This window comes from Anas acuta, chromosome 3 (genome assembly GCF_963932015.1).
Source record: "Anas acuta chromosome 3, bAnaAcu1.1, whole genome shotgun sequence".
NCBI lineage: Eukaryota > Metazoa > Chordata > Aves > Anseriformes > Anatidae > Anas > Anas acuta.
In genome coordinates this window covers 32,480,803-32,499,194 of record NC_088981.1, presented here as the reverse complement: position 1 = coordinate 32,499,194, position 18,392 = coordinate 32,480,803, and the positions used below count along the sequence as shown (strand labels likewise).

General features: G+C 41.3%; 1 protein-coding gene and 1 long non-coding RNA gene across 9 annotated transcripts in view; one reads left to right on the top strand and one right to left on the bottom strand.

Moving 5' to 3' along the window:
- The first annotated feature begins 656 nt into the window (after positions 1–656).
- LOC137852984 (uncharacterized) lies at positions 657–2,992 on the top strand. Its single transcript, XR_011094126.1, has 3 exons — positions 657–1,095; positions 1,513–1,675; positions 2,116–2,992. It is a non-coding gene; the product is annotated as an uncharacterized lncRNA (long non-coding RNA).
- A 6,125-nt stretch (positions 2,993–9,117) lies between these two features.
- The window catches only part of LTBP1 (latent transforming growth factor beta binding protein 1), a 203,784-nt gene continuing 194,509 nt past the window's right edge, over positions 9,118–18,392 (bottom strand). For all 8 annotated transcript variants that reach the window (XM_068676472.1, XM_068676469.1, XM_068676470.1 and 5 more), the window contains 3 exons: positions 14,984–15,106; positions 11,399–11,548; positions 9,118–10,193 (listed from right to left, as the gene is read on the bottom strand). In XM_068676472.1, coding sequence (XP_068532573.1) covers positions 10,024–10,193; positions 11,399–11,548; positions 14,984–15,106 — 443 coding nt within the window. In that variant the 3' untranslated portion in view covers positions 9,118–10,023. The remainder of the gene's footprint in view (positions 10,194–11,398; positions 11,549–14,983; positions 15,107–18,392) is intronic.

Below are 18,392 nucleotides of genomic sequence, written 5' to 3'. Positions count from 1 at the left end.
AGGTGCCCAGTTCTGACTCCTGTGCACTCTGACTCAAAGGCATTAAGGATGGATAGAAGACCTCAAGCATTACAGTCCTGGACTACAGCCTGTTGGATCTCAAAAGCCCGCTTTTCTACCTTTGTATTTATTTGAATGTGTGCAATTTAAAATTGAAATTTCCAAGGAAAAATTGAGAAAACGTGCAGCAGTGACAAATTGCTTCCACCTTTGTGAATAATGTACTAATAAAAGAGCAAGAATGCATTTTGCAGGTGATGGATCTGTGGCAAAAAGACTTCCCCACAGCATTCTGTTACCTTTTCCTGGCAGCCAGCAGCTGGGTCACACCATTGTGCTTCCCCCTTGTAGCCAGGTGTAGATTGAGAAAGAAAAGTGTTATTCAATGGCTAAGAATTACCTGCTTTGCTCTTAGGCTGGCAGAGTTAGGTTTTCATGTGCATTAGTTTCCTCTGGCTTTAATTCATTGAGCAAGATGAGCTCCTTACCATTTGTGTCAGTTTATTTTCCTCTTGCTTCCTTTGCCACTATTCAAAGGGTTTCCATTTGCTGACCAAACTTATCTAGATTTCAAGGTGTTTGCCTTCCTATTGGTGCCAGGCAGAGGAAATAAGTAGGTTCAGCTGTGCTGAGCACCATTGTGCCAGCCTATGAAAGACATTGCAGTACAACCCTCCTTTGATGCCATTTGAGGTAGGGCAGTCCTAAATGGCTTTTTGAGGCATAGCTACAGCAACACCTCTCTGCTGGAGTCTGGGCCTTATTGGCAAACGTGCTTGTCTGCTGGAGCAGTAAGTCAAACACCATAAATCACACCGGGACAGGGACCTCTTCTTGGCACAGGCTCTCGGAGGGGGTTTGTCAAGCCCCAAGGTGACATCTCTTCAGTGCCAAATCTCTGTTGCCTGCACCTGTCTTGAGAGCAGCTGACTGGTGCGGTCCCCATCATCTAGTCATGCTAAAAGGAAGAGGAAGAGCTGTTCCTTCGTGGTTCCTGTCAGGTGCTGTGGTGGCGTGTCACCTCCTGGCTGGCAGCAGTGGGACCCTTGAGACCCCGAGGACAGGAACAGCAGTGCGCAGTCACACTCCCTGCCTGTAAGACTTCTCCAGTGACTTCAAAGGGGCAAGGATTTTGTGGTGGATAACTGCTGTGTTGTGTTGGGCAGATCAGTGTCTGCCTGTGTTATTTTTTCCCCCCTCTGCATTCCTAGGAATTGCTCCAGTGCAGTTAATGCTTTGTCTATCAGCTTGACCTGCCTGTATGAGCTAGCTTTACATGAGCTAGACCAGCTGCTGACAGGCTGGGGTAGGAATTTTGTTGTGCAGGGAGATTAAATAGTTTATTTCTCATCCATCAGGAGGAGTCCTCAGACCGCCAGTCAGCTGGGCTTCTTAGGTGACAGCTTTTACCTTAGGCTAATGGATGTTTTAAAAATAGCTATGGTTAGACACTAATTGCTCTGCTGGAACCTTTAAACTTCTCACATGCTTTTATTCTGGTTTTGAGTCCAGGCTCTTCAGTTGCTGCCATCAGCTGTGTTCTGCGTCTGAGGCTTCACGTTCGCAGTTGGCTCCGAACTCCCAGTGCGGACACACAGACGGTGTCTTCCTGGAGCTCCTTCTTGAGACACAGTTTCCCTCTCAGAGCTGCAGATTTTATCATCATTCCCCAAACGTGAGCAATGTGGCACTTCAGATGCTGTGCTGACCTCTAGTGACAAAGGCAGAAGTACCTTTGCTCTTAAAACCTGTGAATGCCAAAGCTTCCTCGTAGCTCTCCTCTTTTCTGCAGTTTTTCAGCCCAAATGAATCATAAGGGTTTAGTCTCTCCTCACGTATCTCCAGGTTCTTATCTTAGTTCCCCATATTTCTACCCAGTTGTTGAACAGCTGGTGCTGTATTCAGATCTTTTGCTAGTTTTGCAATAGGAGAATTCTGTGAACTTTTATTAATATCTATTTTATTACTATAAAATTAGTCATTTTTACAAGCTGCTGACACTTTATCCCATTTATGGTACTACATTAAAATGCTTTATGTAAAGATAACTTAAACACCAAAACTCAGAGTTTAAAAATTTTGTTCTGACTCTTACTATTTGTCCTTTAATTACAGGTATGTCTTAATTCACGTTTCGTATTGCCAACCAGGGAACTGGAAGGTTTCAGTGAGATACTACTTGTTTTGAAACACAGAAGGAATTTATGTTAGCGAATTGTTCCAATACTGCTCTTTCAAAAAGTTTTAAACAATTTATTCCTCACAGATTTGAATTGTTTTAGTTTTTGAAAATTTGAAGTGTTTGAAACATGTGTTTTTCTTTCTATATTGTGAGCACAGTTACTCCCTGCGTGAGTCCCCTGAAGTCAGTGGAGCTGCACTGAAATTAGTTGGGAAAATGTTAATAGAGTAACAGATACTGTCGATTACAGTTATACAGAAGAATAAAGAGTAGGGATGGCAGTGGAAATGACAAAGAACTGAAACAGAAAAATTAAAAGTAGAAGAGATTAGTGAGAGAGAGCTGCTGCAGCCTTTTGTTTGGTCTGCTCTGGAGGCTGGTGAGCCCCTGTGCAAGCAGCCCTACCTCAAGGTCCTCATGCTTGAGCCCTGTATGCTATCGGGTATCTTGAAGCAGTTTTGGGTTAGGTATTTAAATAGGGAAAATACATACAGTGTTAGAGTTTAGCCTATCTTCCTCGTGGTGCATGTTTGCAAATGTTTTGTTTTAGTCTAGTATGTGGTAGATGTAATGTTTTTAGCTAACACTCAAACATAAACCAAGTTTTATGGGATGAAGTAAGGGCCAGCTTGGCTGAAAACAGTTATTGCTGCCTTCTGGTGGAATAACCCAATACCAGAACTATTACCAGATGTTAAATTAATATATATGTCTGGATGTACTATGTATTGTTTCCTTCAATACTGAAACCTTTAAAAGCTCCTCATCAATCTGCTTTGTTTTATATTCAGTGTACTGACATAAGCTAGCACTGCAATGAGTAATATAGTTAATGTAGTAACTTTTTTTTCTTTTCAGCTTAAGGGAATTTAAAAATAATATTTCTCTCTCTCTCTTTTTTTTTTTTTTTTTTTTTTTTTTTTTTTTTTTTTTTCTCTACATGTCTCTACTGTTTGGAAAAATGACATCTAGGCATGAGTGAACGTGAATGAAAATTCCATGTTCATTCAGCTCACTGTTGTGCAAATCAAAGGATTTCCCGTTCCTTTCTTGTTTTATTTTTGAAACTTCCTTATTCCATGTTTGCTATTCAGCTCAGTTTGTTGGTGCTGTAGGTCAGAGAAGAATACATGCATTGCTAAAAGCATGCCTGAAGTTCAGTGGTCGTGGTAAAAGAAGGAAAACGTGCATATTGCATCCCTCTGGGTAGTTCTGGGGCAAATACAAAGTTGACTTGGTGGTGGTGTCTTGGGTTTCTGTGAGGTAAGAGGATGCTGTGAGATCATGCGATACTTGTGACGGATGTGATGGATTTACTTTGGCGGAAGGTTTTTCTAAGTACCGGATAGCAGCTATCAGTTTCACCACATGCCACACCAGTACTTAGAGACTGAAAGCGACTTTGTGGAGGCCAAGACCAATGAGCAGGGAGGAATCCGTGCATGGGAGGCTGAGGTTTGGTCACAAGCAAATGACAGAGAATGCCAGAGGGAAAAAAGCAGAAGCAGGACTGCAGAGAGGACTGATCCTGGAAAAGGATAGCAAATGGGACAGAAAAGGGGAAATGCCTTGGTGGCTGGAGCCAAGCTGAATGGCTGCCTGCAGCAGGGGTGGGCATGTGTAGATCTGGAGAATGGTGCCCACTTGCAAAGTGACAGGGACCAAAGTTAAATTAACTTGTAGTGGGAAACAGACTACCGTCTGCTGGGGACCTCAGAACAGGTCCCATGCACCCTTCAGGGCATTTACCTCCTGGATGAGAAGTGGCAGAAATGAAGCTTTTAACGTGAAGGAAATAAAAAACCTGCTTAGCCGTACTCGAAACTTTCCTGCCAGAGACATTCCTCATCAAACACACATGGTGGGATTTTTCAAAAGAGTTTGGCACAGGCTTTGCTCTGCTGCCACTGGAATCCATGGAGGTGCCACAGGTTTTGGTGGGAGGAAAACTAAATCAGTACGGAGTGCTTTGGAAAATCCAGCCCAGAATGGATGCTGGCAGCATGACTAGATAGGGATTGGAGGTGATGCTGAAATTGTCACGTAGAAATTTTCCATGCTGGCTAGCAGTATCCTCTCCATCCCCCTTGGTTTAGAGCTAATGGAAAGCAGCGTGTGGAGAAGCATGACCTGAGGGGAAGGGAAAGTCAGCATAGAAAGAAATAAAAATCTCCCCATTTCCTCCCTCCTGCCTGTCTTTTGTCAGGACAAAAACGCCACTGCAGAACTTTTCTTCTACCTTTGGCTGGCGCTTAACTCCTCAGGAACATGCTGGTTGAAGGCAAGAAGACTCGGGTTTGTTTTCTCCAAAGCGAAAGGCACACTCCTGGCACTTGCTCAAGTATGGAAGAGGAAGGGGAAGGGGAAGTGGGGGTCATGTCCCCTCTGTCAAGCTCCCTGACTTACGCCTCAGGTCACAGCCTCTTGTCATGGAAAGCTGTAGTTCAGAAGAGACCTCTGCAGCTCCTGCAGTCTCCTGCTTGGGCAGGGCAAACTTCAAACTCTGGTGAGGTTGCGCAGCTGCTGAGGTGCAGAGGTGTCTTCCCAGCCCTGCAGCTCGAGTGGGAGAAGAGCAGAAGAGCACAAGAATGGCCTTTGCCAGCCATGGAGGTGGTTGGCCCAGGAGGCTCCAGGTTTTCTGGGTCTCCTGCTGTGAGGCCATCCCTACAGGCCAATGCAGTGGCTGTAGCTCAGCCCTTGGCATTTCCCAGAAGACTGCTGTTGCCCTCTCACAAGCTGACATCCTCCCTCGATAGGAATCATCATCAGCAAACAGCTGGTTTTCCTCATTTGCTCACCCTTACATTTTCTGCTTCTCTTTTGGACATGTCACTTAGCTTTCCTAGGTAAATGTCAGACCTTCCGATAGAAAAAGCTACCTAAATACCACATAATGAGTTCAGACGTGAGCAGTCACCTCTGTGACATGCAGCAATTCACCTCTTTTCTTCGCTTGAATGGCTCCTTAATAGCTCCCTTGGCCTGCTTGGTGTTAGAGTCCCCAGCAAGAATAAACCACTCTTCAAAGTGGGTGGCGTTATTAAAGAACAATGCTGCAGTCTCTTCTAGAGGCAGCAGCGGGGTTTTTAAGTTCACTGTGTACTTTGAAGGAATGTGCTGTGGTTCAGCTGCTGGCCAGGTCTGTCCCATGGCATGCTGTAATGGGGCCTGCCACCTTGCCTTCCGAGCGTGCCAGAGCCAGGAGGCCCTCTGCTGCCATGTGGACATCACTCAGGGGGCAGCGAGGGCCCTGAAACTGGATCACTGTGAGCTAATAGCTCATGACAACCGTGTTGGAGCCCTTAGTGTTTTAGGACTTGTCTTAGGCAGGAATTTATTTATGTCAGTTGCTGCTGACCAGCTGAATATTTTCATGACTGCCAATTTTGTCTCTTGGATTCAAACGGTCTGTCCTGCTGTGACAGTGCTTTTCCCGAGGAATGTTAGTGCTCCCTTTGAATACAGTTTTAATGTTGGCTAATTTTTCACTGAATAGCATCCTGACATGAAAGTATCTATTGATATCAAATGTCTTTCTAACCCAAATGCATGTGTCACTTCGGTGCTGGGGTAGCTTTGTTCTCCTTAGCACACTCCCATTATAATGGAACCAGCAGGATTCAGTTCTACCACGTCAGCAATCCCGTAACACCGCTTTTGTAGCAAGGGTACGGCTGGCTGAAAAAAAGACTAATATGTATATATTTGAAAGGGTCCATATGGATGTAAAAAGTATTGGTGCCATTTGGTATAAACTGTAATCGGTTCCAGACTCTGCCGCACTCAGAAACTTGAATCACGGGATTGTATTTGGTGGTTTCTGTATTTTTAGGGTTCTCACCTAAACCACAGGTCTTGTAGCAAGTAAATGGCTATATCCGTGGTGTCCAATCCCTCATCTTAATGATGTTAAGAAAATGTTTGTTTAACTATGAATTGAAATTGTATTCTGAGCCCTGCAGCTTTTCAGGTGAAGTGACAGAACCAGCCCTGCTACACTGGGGCGAAGTAGGTGGGCTCCAGGGCCTGAGTTCAGATGGGCTGAATTTCACTTAATTCCCTCAATTGTGTTTCCTTTATGGCATTTCTGAAAGCCTGGAGCCAGTCAACCTGAAATACTGAGCACTGGGATCTAAATAGAATTTAGGCTGCTTTTGGTTCCCTCTTTGTGCCTTAAGGCATATCAAAGGTAAGAAGAGGCAAAAGGGAGACAGAAGCATGCACAAAGTACATTGTTTGCTTATAAAATGTCTAACAGACCAGTGTGGCTGTGATGAGGACAGGGCTGCTGAACCAGATTGTTTTCAAGCTTCAGGCTGGGTTTGGGTCAACTGTTGCCCCTTGATTCGGGCAGGGGAGATGGACGATGGCAGGATCACACCAGAACCTCTTCCATGGATTGCCAGTGACTGAAACTGATATGCCAAGAGGCCATTTAGGCTTGGGTTTTTATGCTTGGGTTGGCTGCTCTATTTGTTTGTTTGGATCCAGAGCCATTGTGTGCATCTGCCTGAGCCTGCCGGTGGCTTTTAACCCCAAGACTGATTTCAACCACGTACGCCTGCTGAGTGGGAGAGGTGCAAGGAGCTGGGTCTGGAGTTGGTCTGCTCAGGAGAGAGCTATGGGGAAAGGTTGTAGGAAAGCAGGCTTTGTTTTAGTGTTGTTGCTCACAGAACAGCTTGAGTTTGTCTTTTTTATTTATTTATTTTTTTTGTCTGAAATAACTAAAAGTGAGTTGGAGTGTTCATTGTCTGAGAATGGCAAACTCCCAGGGTATTCTAAACTTGTTGTTTTAAAAAGATGTTATAAATCAGCAAGGAGTCAGTCTTGTGGCTCAGAATTACACGTTCAGCACAGTGTTTGTCCCCCAGCGAAGTCTTCTAAGGGTACTGCATTTTGATTGTAATTTCCTCAGCTGTCATACTGCTGTACGCTCAGGAAAAGTGGGGACTCACTGCCATCCAAATTTGCTAGCTGGGGGAGGACTGGAACAGTCCTGAGATGTGGAAAACCTCAGGCTGTGGTGCTGACTGCCACGGCAGCTTTGGGACAGCAGCTTTGGGGCATAAGCCATGGCAGCTGTGTCATTGTTGAAGCAGGAAGAGGTCATCCAGAGGAGGGAGAGTGGGGAGCCCTGGCTGGTCTATGAATGCTCATGACAGCTGAACGCAGAACAGAGTTCCCCTTCAATTCAGGATAACAACACCTTTCATGAACTCCTTTTAGCAAGGACTTCCAACTATGAAAAAATAACCCAATGTAAAAGTACCTAGCCCTTTGCAGCACCATTCCAGAACACAGCGACGATGGGAAGCTTATAAAAGTTTGAAGAAAAGCTACAGATCTTCAGAAGCAGGTAGCTTCTCCACAGATGAAGGAGGAACTCTGTTCTCAGAAGTACAATTTTCTGCTGTCACTGTGCATTCAGGGCTTTCAGTTTCTGTAAGTTCTCCATATGATTCAGGCATTTCTTGCCTTCCTGAGGCAATGTGGATTTTCAACAAAAAAAAAAAAAAAGAGGAGGAAAAAAAAACAACACTCCTTTTAACCAAAGGAAGGTTCTGGTGACCTTGGAGGCAGATCTGCTTAGTCTTCAGAACTACATACTGGAAGGAAAAGAATGTGCAATGTTGGTGTGGGGAGGAGATGTAACTGCAGAGTCCAAGTTCAGTTAGAATGATGATTATGCTCCCTTTCCTGTGGCTTCACCAGTGAAAGTTTTTTTCTAAAACCATAGGATAATTAACCTTAAATAGGACAACTAAGAGCCCTGCAGTTATGGAATTCCCTAGTAAGACCAGACCTTCCGTCTTTTTTCTCAATCACAGCAGGGAAGCAAGAAGTAGTTTTTTTGTTTTGTTTTGTTTTTCAATTATAGACAAGCTGTAGTGTTTGTACCTCTTACGTCTTCTGACTGAGAAGAGAGACTGGCCCTCCATCACTCTCCTGCTTAATTTCAGAAAAGTCAAGCATGTAGAGTACCTTGCAAAAAGTCTATTCCTTGAAGATTTCTCCCACGACATTTGTATTCAGAAAATGTTCTTGCATTTTAACATACAATTGAACTTTAAATGTACAGTATCTTCACTAGTCCTTGCGTCAAATTTCAGCACGTACAGAGGAGGGGCCCTGAGAAGGACACTTGCTGCCACAGTTAACAGGAACACAGGTCTTAATGAGATCTACCAAGTACTCAGTACTTCAAAGAATACAGTTTACAGGATTTTTGGTTCTGACTGACCTAAATATTGGAAAATAGTCAGAACCAAAACAAGTATTCCTTTTTGTGTGTGTGTGAAATTAGAAATAAAAATTTTCAGACAATTGGACCCAATTTGACCTATTTTTTAAAGTCTCATTTTATGCTTTTCCTCTTAATGCAGGGCAGGTCTCAAAGACACAACAAAAATGTTTCATTTGGAAAATATCAAAAGGACCTGTTTCAGGATTTCCAAAGTAAACTCATTCTGGAGGAGGTCGAAGTGAAACATCTGTCAGTCTCGTAATCTCTTTCTCTCCTTCCACTGAGAAATGGAGTTTATGGGAAGGTACAGTTCATTAAGAAAAGGAAATTCGCCCCCTTTTCTTTACTATTTCTGAAAACCAGGCCATCATACTGAAGAGCATGATTCGCAGATTTAGTGGGAAACATGCCTAAACCAGGCAAGAAGAAAAATTCCATGGAATTCAACTTCCAAGTCAAACAGTTTCTGTGGGTCTGTGTTTGAAATCTTCCCCCTGGAAGCCTAAGATTAGGCATCAACTAATTCAGTTTCTGGTCTTATTAAAACAGCATGAGAAGGAAAAACCAGCCAGACAACTCTGTATAACTGTTGTAATGTAAATTAATTCTAGTACTGTAAACACTCTAGGGTTACATTCTTGTAACATAAATATCAATAAAGTTTAAAAAAAAAAAACCTACAATTAGTAAATAGCTTTTTCTAAAAAAAGGTGATTTTATTGAGTTTTAATATACAGCTTTAATATGTTAGGGTAATCATACAAGATCTCTCTTGTGTTCAATTTACACATTACAATACAGACGTGAGCTAAAATCTTTTGTTTTAATGTACAAAAGGAATCCAATGTTGTCCACTAGCAGCTTTGAACTTGGCAAGAAAGGTTCTAGAGACTTTAAGTGCAGTAACAACCATACAGAATACAAAATGAATACAAAGACTTTTCGCCAAGGTATATAAACATTTGAAAACAAATGGTGCCTGCTCCACAGGGCAGACAACTAGCAAATTAAAAACGTCACTGACCAATGTTCCAGAGTAGGAGGAGCATTACCCTGTGTAACAGTTCTTATAAAATATCCTAAGAATATCTGTATCAAATAATTTGTACTGATCAGAAAAAAGGTCTGAAAAGAAACAGTAGGCAAGGAACTGAACAATCAAAAAATGACGTAGTAATATAAAATATTTCCATCACTATTTAAATGCCAAATTAATCAAGCAATAGTAAAACAAAACAAAAAAACAAAAACAAAAAAACAAAAACAAAACAAACAAAACAAAACAAAAACAGAAAACCAAAGCTCTTCTGTTTAAAATAACAGCACTGTTTTTGCTTATTTTCAATGATTTTTTTTTTCTTATGAACACACTATATACTTGATTGTTTCTTTCATACAGAGTAATGTGTCCATTTGGTCTGTCACTTCAGTGAAGCTGACATACAATCAGCCCATCACGTCTCACCTTTGACACATTTTAATGTGTTTTTCCCCTTATGTTCACTACTCTGGTGCCTTCTCTTCTCAAGTTAAATACTTTTCTTCCTTTTCTTTATACAGTGCAGAGTATATGGGCTTAGGATATGGAGATTTTCCTCTACTCCAGTTCACTGTCTAGTTCTGAGTTCAGTGGTGTGCAGTAGTTTGGCTTGTCTGAAGGTACGTACCCGGGGAGACACAAACACTTGTACGAACCTTCTGTGTTAATGCATTTGGCATTCTTGCAGAGAGACATCCTGTTGTTCAGCTCATTGCACTCATTCACATCTGCAAAAAGGGAACACCAAAACACATGTAGGTAAAACTCATTTGTTTCCAGCATTGTCAGGAGTAGTACATACTATAGGAATACACTGAATATATTCAGTTCAGATCAGGTGGAATTAGGGCAGTTCCAAAGCTGTGACAGATAAATATTTTATTGGGAAGACGAAGTTTTTGTGGCAAATCAATAGTGTCTTAAAAAGCACTAACCTGTTAGATAACCAAGTCCAAACTCCTCTTAAGCTACGAAACAAAAATTTAATAACCACTTACAGGTTTTTATCTGACGGCTTAGAAGTGGCTTATAAGAGAGGTTCTGCCAGTTCTTAGTATAATATCTTTATGAAAAAAATCAAGTATTTTAGGCTTTCTTGGTGTTGCCAACTAAACATTTATAAACAGCAAACTACCTGTACTCCATACAGCACAGCTAGGGATACCAGCTTGTTGTAGAGTCCTAAAGATTACAAGGCATGCAGGTAGCTTTCCATGATACAGCTAGGAGACTGCAGCCATGGGTTGTGAAGTGTAGTGCTAGGCAAGGCTAGTACAGACACCTTAAACTGAAATACACACGTGCAGTCTATGCGAGGCTCTACACTGAGGGATGTTGGTTGTTTTGCTTCGTCTTTGCCCTGCCACTTGCCTTCCCTGTATTTCATTATTTTAATTGCTGATATAGTCTCTAAATGTTCTGGTTAGCTGTTGTGCAGATGCATTGGTTTGAAGGTGAGAGGATAGTCTGGCTTCTTTGCTAATTAAATCAGTAAGAATTAGGGGGCCAAGCCCCACCAAGTGGATATCTGAATATTTAGGTGGCCCAACTGCTCTAAAAATCTGCTCCTAAAATTACTCTTCCACTCTGGATCCAGATCCATCCTCTCAGTTCACTAAACCCTTTCAAAAAGCTTTGCTCATGTTACAGTGTGACATTATTGATACAAGTTTTAAGCTTCATTGTGCAATGGTGTGTCTGTTCATTTCTAGGTTCTCAGCTGAACAGGGCTGTAATGCACTGAGGAACATCACCATAGTTATTTCTGCAACAATATTTACTAGCCTTTGCAATAAATCAGATATAAATTTGGCAACTGCAGTAGAATTCAGGTCATCATCTGTAACCTCTTTTTTTTTTTAGCCCCTCCTTAAGTCACATGGCTAAACTGACAGGCCAGCAGAAGAGTACGAAGTAAACACATCGTCCTCACCAACACAAGTCATTTTGGCCATGTCCAGGTGATAACCATCAAAGCAGTCACAGGTGTAGCCTTCCTGGACTCTTACACATCGGCCATTTTCACATCCATTCAGAATACCACATTCCTCTGCTTGTAACTCCTCAAAGCTGTTCAGGAAACCTGAGTGAAGAAAGAATTACAAACAAGTAAGTTACAAGGGTTGCTGAATATATATACCCAAATGTATAGCGAGACCCTGAAATTCTCTCAGAGGTTTACTGAAATGTGACTTTGCAGAACGTAGGTCAACTTTAGCAGATCTGCACCATCTGAAGTTTTAAATACACTAGAAAAGAGCTGAGATATGTTTCAAGGTGAAAACTGTCTAACTTTGTGAACTCTACATTTTTGTGTTAAAAATGTGATTTCTTTTTTAAAATAAATTACACTGCACACTTTGCATTTTTTTAAAGAATCTGTTTTTTTCTAAACAGCACATTTTATTGTAATTTTTAAGCATATCAACCTTTATGTAAAAAAAGGGTAAACAGCAGTAGTGCTATTTGGGGCAAAAGTATTTTAAAATGATATTCTACAAAAGTGAGATGCCTATATATGGGGGAAGAGATACACTCTGATTTATCTACAAGAAATACATTTTAAAAAATTCAGTCTCAACTGCTTTATGGAAAGTAAGAAGAAATTAGATACTGCTATACTATTGTGGGCTTGGTTAATAACCCTTTGGCTGGTACTTCACTCATTAGTGCCAGTACAAACACTTATAATTTACTGATCGTTCCATGTCATAATTCTCAGTAGTGATTATTCAAAGGCTCCCCATTTTATTACTTATTTGACAGTTCTGGATTTGTGTATAAAGAGGGATATGTATTTAAAAATTATGTGACATTTTTACACATTCAGAGAATATCCGTAGGACTGAATTGCTCCTCTTAGTTCTGCACAAGTTTTTCAGCTAGCTTCCCAGCCACTGAGCAGTGATGTAACAGGACTGCAGATGGCAGCCCATCACATCCAAAAGACTTTTGAGGAAGGAGTGCAGAGCCCTTGAGAGTCTGTTGGTTTACCAGCATAATGAATACATAGCATATAAGTGGAGGGGAAATTGGAGCCGGAGTAGAATTGAGTAGGATACATCTCCCCATCTGCCCCATAACGTATGACTAATGCAGTAATTCCACAAACAAATCATTGGCTTATCTAAAATGTGTTTACCTATTTATATGTTACAATTGCAAAGCTACCTAGGAATATAAATTTTTCCCTTTCCCTTTTCTTGCTCTCCTGTCTTTTTATATTTCCTCTACCCTGTCACCTTGTCTTTCTTTAGTCCCTCTTTCCTCTTTCTTTGCTGTTCCTACTCTGCCCTTTCTGTATCATCCTCTAACTTCCATACAGTTGTATCCACTACCCCACCTTCTTTGGCTACATAACTTGTCATCCAGCCCGGACTTGCTCTACCATGGTGGGGCTTAAGTGATGTACTTAATAAATTCTGGAGACACTGAGCAGATATGTGACATAAGAAGCACTTGCTGACTTAAGCCACATCTCAAGAATGTGTACAATACATAGCATGTATACAAGTGCACATTTAGTGGGAAATATTACAATCTTTTCCATGACAATCTGTCATGATTGACATCCTGATAATCTGGTCAACAATTGCATTTCATTACAGTAGTACTGAGGGTGTTGACCAGATTGTCAGGATGTATGGTTACAGAGTAGTAAGAAATTTGTCCATTTTTCATTATGTTTTAAGTCCTCTAATAGAGCTTGCAGAGGACCCTCATGAGGGTCCCTTAAAGCAAAGAGCTTTGCTAATTTAAAAAACAAACTGCCAAGAAAGGGAAAGGTCCCCCCAATACCTATTTTACATATACAGTATATGTACATATATATATGCATGTACATAGACGTATCTGAAATATCTATTTCATAGAGCAAGTTCTAGTTGCACAAAAGTTTTTCTTCAAAAAAGCTGGATGGGGTACATGTTGCAATTCTAATAATGCGTATTTGGTTCTGTAGAAATTGATTGCACGCAGCTGACAAATACATTGACATGCACGGCCCTCTCATGGGTTGGGCAAGTATTGTCATATTCCTCATACAGACTGCAGCAGGATCATGGCCATGAAGTCTTTGATGATAAATACATGATCAAATTGTATCTGTCGGGTAACATGCCTCTGATGAGAACAATCACACAGCTATGTATTTGGGAGTTTCTTATGCATTTACTCGCCACCGTATCTGGTTCAGTGATAGGATGGGAGCAAGAGATGTGAGCTCCTATCTCCTTAGCACAGAAGACTCAACTGTGGATTCAAAACTGTATTATTTTACTGTATCTATTCACCATTGCTTATAACTTACTTGTAAATAACTTGTTTACCACTCAGTGTATTATCTGTCACATTGGTTACCCAGTCATCTATCTGGGCTTTTCATTATGCTTGGTAATTTTCACCCGTGTGACATTTTAATTAGATATCAACACTCAGGGCTGTTTAATTAATATCATCTGGATATAAAGCAATAAGACATTTTACAATTCTGTGTAGAGCTGAAAGGTCATTTAGATGCCGAACAGAAATGAGCTCATTATTATGACCTGTATAGCTTTGTATAAAGGTGCAATGTGCACAAGAAATGCTTGTCACTCTTCCAGTAGTGTGCCATAATCCTCCTCCTGTTTTGATCTCGTACCTTTACTTTGTAAGTATCTCCTTGTACAGGAGAAGCCCTTTGGGAAAGATTGTAGTGGTAACTTGTCGGGCACATGTGTAAAGCACTGGAAGTTACCAGTTCCTTCTGATACCCCCACTTTTCTTCTCTGAAGCTGTGATGGAATAAGTTGGATGTGCACAGCGTGACTGATTTTGAAGAAGATACTGAGATTTGCAAGGATTCCTCTCCCTCGAGCCTCAACAGTGAGCTGGGCTGGATCCATAAGAACCCTGATATTCCTGAAGAACACCTGAGATGCTGTACACGACTCCCACACCACTGGCAGACCCTTCCAGCCTGTAGACTATATACACGCATACTCTCCAGTCATACTTTGTTCTGTAGTTTCTCTGCTGAGCGAGAACAACTTGCATACTCTCTATTTCTCCCATATAAATTCTGCTGGAAAATCATGGAAAACTGGCACAGAGATGGAGGGAGGGTTTTTTTTCCTTTTTTTTTTCTTCCCCTTTTTGTTTTTGTCGGTTCAACTTAATGTACTCCAAAGAAATCTGTCCCATGCTCCAACGGAAAATTAATTTGTGAGAAGGAAAACTGGCAATCCTTTTGACCTTCAGCTGTAAATCTGTTGGTAAATATAAATTTAGTACACTTGGCACAAACTATTCCACTGTATTAAAAATTAACGTTGTACTCCGAGCCCAACTGGACTCTTATACAACACTGGCTCTTGAACCAGAACACCTGACCGAAAGCTAATGTCATAGGAATAACTAAAACATAAATAGGCCACATTACTCAGAAGCAAACAGAAGAATGAAGCCAGCTACAGGGAAATAATCCAAGTTACAACCCTCAATTCAAGTATTTTACATAACAGAGAAACTTGCTTACGGTCTTCAACAAAGTATGGATTAGTTTCTGGAGTGTAGTGCTCCTCGAAGTCAACCAAAGCATCTTGTCCATATGGACGTCGAGATCCTGGAACAGGAATGTTGCACAGCTGGGCATAATCCTCTGAGGGGAGAAAGAAAATAGGATATAAAACTAATCACACTTGTAACACAGGCTGCATTGCATTAGTCCCAGTGTGTTGTGGCTCGTATTAGCTGGAAATAAACTTATCTTCCTAGAAACACCATAAATCTGCAATTTCCACAAAGCAGTCTCTCTTCAAGAAGGATGTCATTAAAATGTAACGAGCCAAATACAGACTATTAAGTCATAATAGGGATAACACCAGGGATAGATTTGAGTCAATAACCGTACCAAAAGTTATGGGTCATGTTCTTCTGGTCTGCTCTTGCCTTGAGCAGAGGGATGCCGTGTATCCCACACCGCCAGTGCACCCCTGCCCAAGGCTAGCTGCGGTTACAGCCCTCACTGGTATAATAAAAGCTCCCCCAGACCATAGTGGGTGCTGGCAGAAGCCACCCTAAAGGAAGCAAACTGGAGCAGGTGGGGCCGTATTTCTGGCACAGCCAGCCAACCTGAAGAAATCACAGAATAAAACCCCTTCCAAAACAGCACACGCTCCTCTGCAAACTGTTTCTTCAAACCGCAGGCTTAAGTGTTAATGCTGTTGAAAGTCTCCTTGGCAGCAAACCCGTCAAGGCAAGGGGAAAAGCACAGATGAAATAGTTACTCTCTGATTTTCTGCCTCTCCCCTATAGCTCTAGACTACACAAGTTAAAACATACCAAACTCTTTGCTTGAGGTGTCAGAGCCCATGTCTGAAATGTTGGTGTACAGAGCTTGATTTTTTTTTTAAATCCATTACCATTTACTAAAGAATATACAAGGCAATTTATCTGAAAATAGAAACTTTATGAAAATACAGCAATCCAGGTGCTTCTTTACACTTGCTACAGACTACTTAGCATCTGATTCTGTGAAGACTGCCTGGTGTTCTGAGAATCAGGCAGAGCAAGGACGGGAAAGAAAACCACCAAAAGAGAGAGAGGAAAAAAAGCCCTAAGCAGATACAAAATCCAAGAATTGCAGATGGTTACAGAGCCAGAAACCTCATGCTGTGTTGAACTGTCCCAGACAGCAAATAGTCGGATAAATCCAGACTGCCTCTAGACAGTCCAGAGGACAGCCCCACTTGCTGCCCAGCATTGTTTTTTTGTTTTCACAGGTTGTACGTATCTCCTTCACCTGGGATGGTTTCATTTTGTACCAAAAAGAATGAGGTGCTCAAAAAGTCTGTTTGAATTCTGTGGCCAACAACCTGGCTCTTTTGAGAGCAAGACCCTGTGCTCTAAGGGCAAAGCTTGTCTGCATTTTGCAAAACTGTCACGGGTGCCTGTCCAAGTCTGCAAAATGAACTTGCCACAGAACTTAGAAATCCTTGTACATCTCACCACCTTCTGCTCCAAGTGCAAAGTGATTTCCTCTGTTTTGCCCCTCCAGAATATATTTATACACTATCTAGACAACCCTCCCTTCTTCCTGGTGAAAAAGGACACTGCAAACAGAGACGCTCAAATGAAACAAAGCCATCATCAGAAAATAACTTATAACACATATTACCTACCTCCCTTAACGCATAGCTTCCCACCGTATGATCACAAACAGTTCTAGCAGCTGTCTAATAGCACCAGAAACACCGGTATTTTTACATCCTCTCATCTGATCCCAAATCACATCTGTATATAGGGACAGCCAGGTTACCATCTCAGACTGACTCTTCCATTGTTTTGTGTTGAGCTACTTAGAGCACTCAGGAATTTTGACACGCACACAGTCAAAAGCTGTGCAGAAGTGTAAAAGTACATTCTCACAGATGCACTACTACAAAATATTAATTCAACTGGCCTGTGTGAAAGAAATGACCAAACAAAAACAGTCAGCAAACAGCAAGAGGACAAGGCAAGTGGGTCTGAGGGATCGCTACTTCTTCCAGGTGAACGTGACCTCACGGAAAGGATTGCACAGAACCTGGAAACCGGCTTTTCAGATTACTCTCTGCTTGATTTGCTCTTCGTAAAAACAATAGTGGAAATTTTCCTCCTGAAGGAAGCAGTCCGAGAACATCTGCAAATCTATAGTGCTGGAGATCTCGTGTACATGACAGTAGGATAATTTGAAGATTGTGCAAGACCGTTTTATCTTGTGTGTTTGCCCATGGAATGTTTTTTATTATCTAAAGAAGAATAAAGAAATGTTGACAAAAGAAGCTTGTTTCCTGCCACACCAGTCCTTTGCCAGTCACATTCTGAATGTCTACATTTTTAGGTCTCATTATAAGTAAATTAGTGGCTACGAAACGATGAAGAGCTGTTTTATTGCATACTGTAAACTTTGTTGTAACTGTAATAGTCTGTTAACCTCTTGGAGCCTGTTATACTTAATTAACTATTTGTTAATGCAATCTGATCCTTTAATAAATTATACATTATCCGTACATGTAGCTTTCATACAGAAGCTCACAAAGCGTTTAGTCTGAAGTCACTTTACAATGTATATGCCTATACTACCTATTTATAATTTATGTGCTTGTTTTGATACATACTGTGATGATTTTGAAGTTATAATAGTCTTTGAATACACTATGTTCTTTTTAGTTGTGTATGTAGTGCAAACTTTCTCTCTTGTCTTTTATAATGCATCGGTTCAGCTCCTAGGTGCTCAGTAGATAAACCCATGGAGAGCACCAGCAGAAATCATGAGCAGAAGAAATTCAGGACCAATAACAACGTGCCACCTTGTTCCATTTCTCTCTCTCTCTCTCTCTCTCTTTTTTTTTTTTTTTTCCAGCAAAGAAAAGGGTGGGCAGAGAGGAGAGTACAAAGAATGAAAGGCATTAGGAGGGAAACATTCTGGAAAAATCATGAGAACCAGTGTTTGAACTAAGGTCAGCTAGAGACTTGGATGCTGGTAAAAACAAACCCATTAGATTCCCCCTCTGGATGATAGAACAAGTTATGGCAAAACAGATGTGTACATATAATTTTTGTTGTTTTAAACTTTTACCCTTGCTGTGCTATGTTCCTACAGCTCAAAATAAAAATAGTACATTTTGGGTCACTGCGCTACACTGGTCACAGTTTTCCAGGGAAGAGAATTAAATGAACAGAGTACTGGATTCATGGGTAAAAGCCCAAATAGCGCATGGAAAGTTGCAGCAAGTATACAAATGACAGAGTAGCCCAACGCTGCCCTAGGGAGACGACAAGAGGAGATGTGCATCAAGAAGGCAGTAAGGGGACAGCAAGCAAGTAAAAATCTGTATCTACCCCTGAATGACAAAAACATTTGAGCTGCCACAGAAATTAATGTTGACTTTCAAAATAGCCTT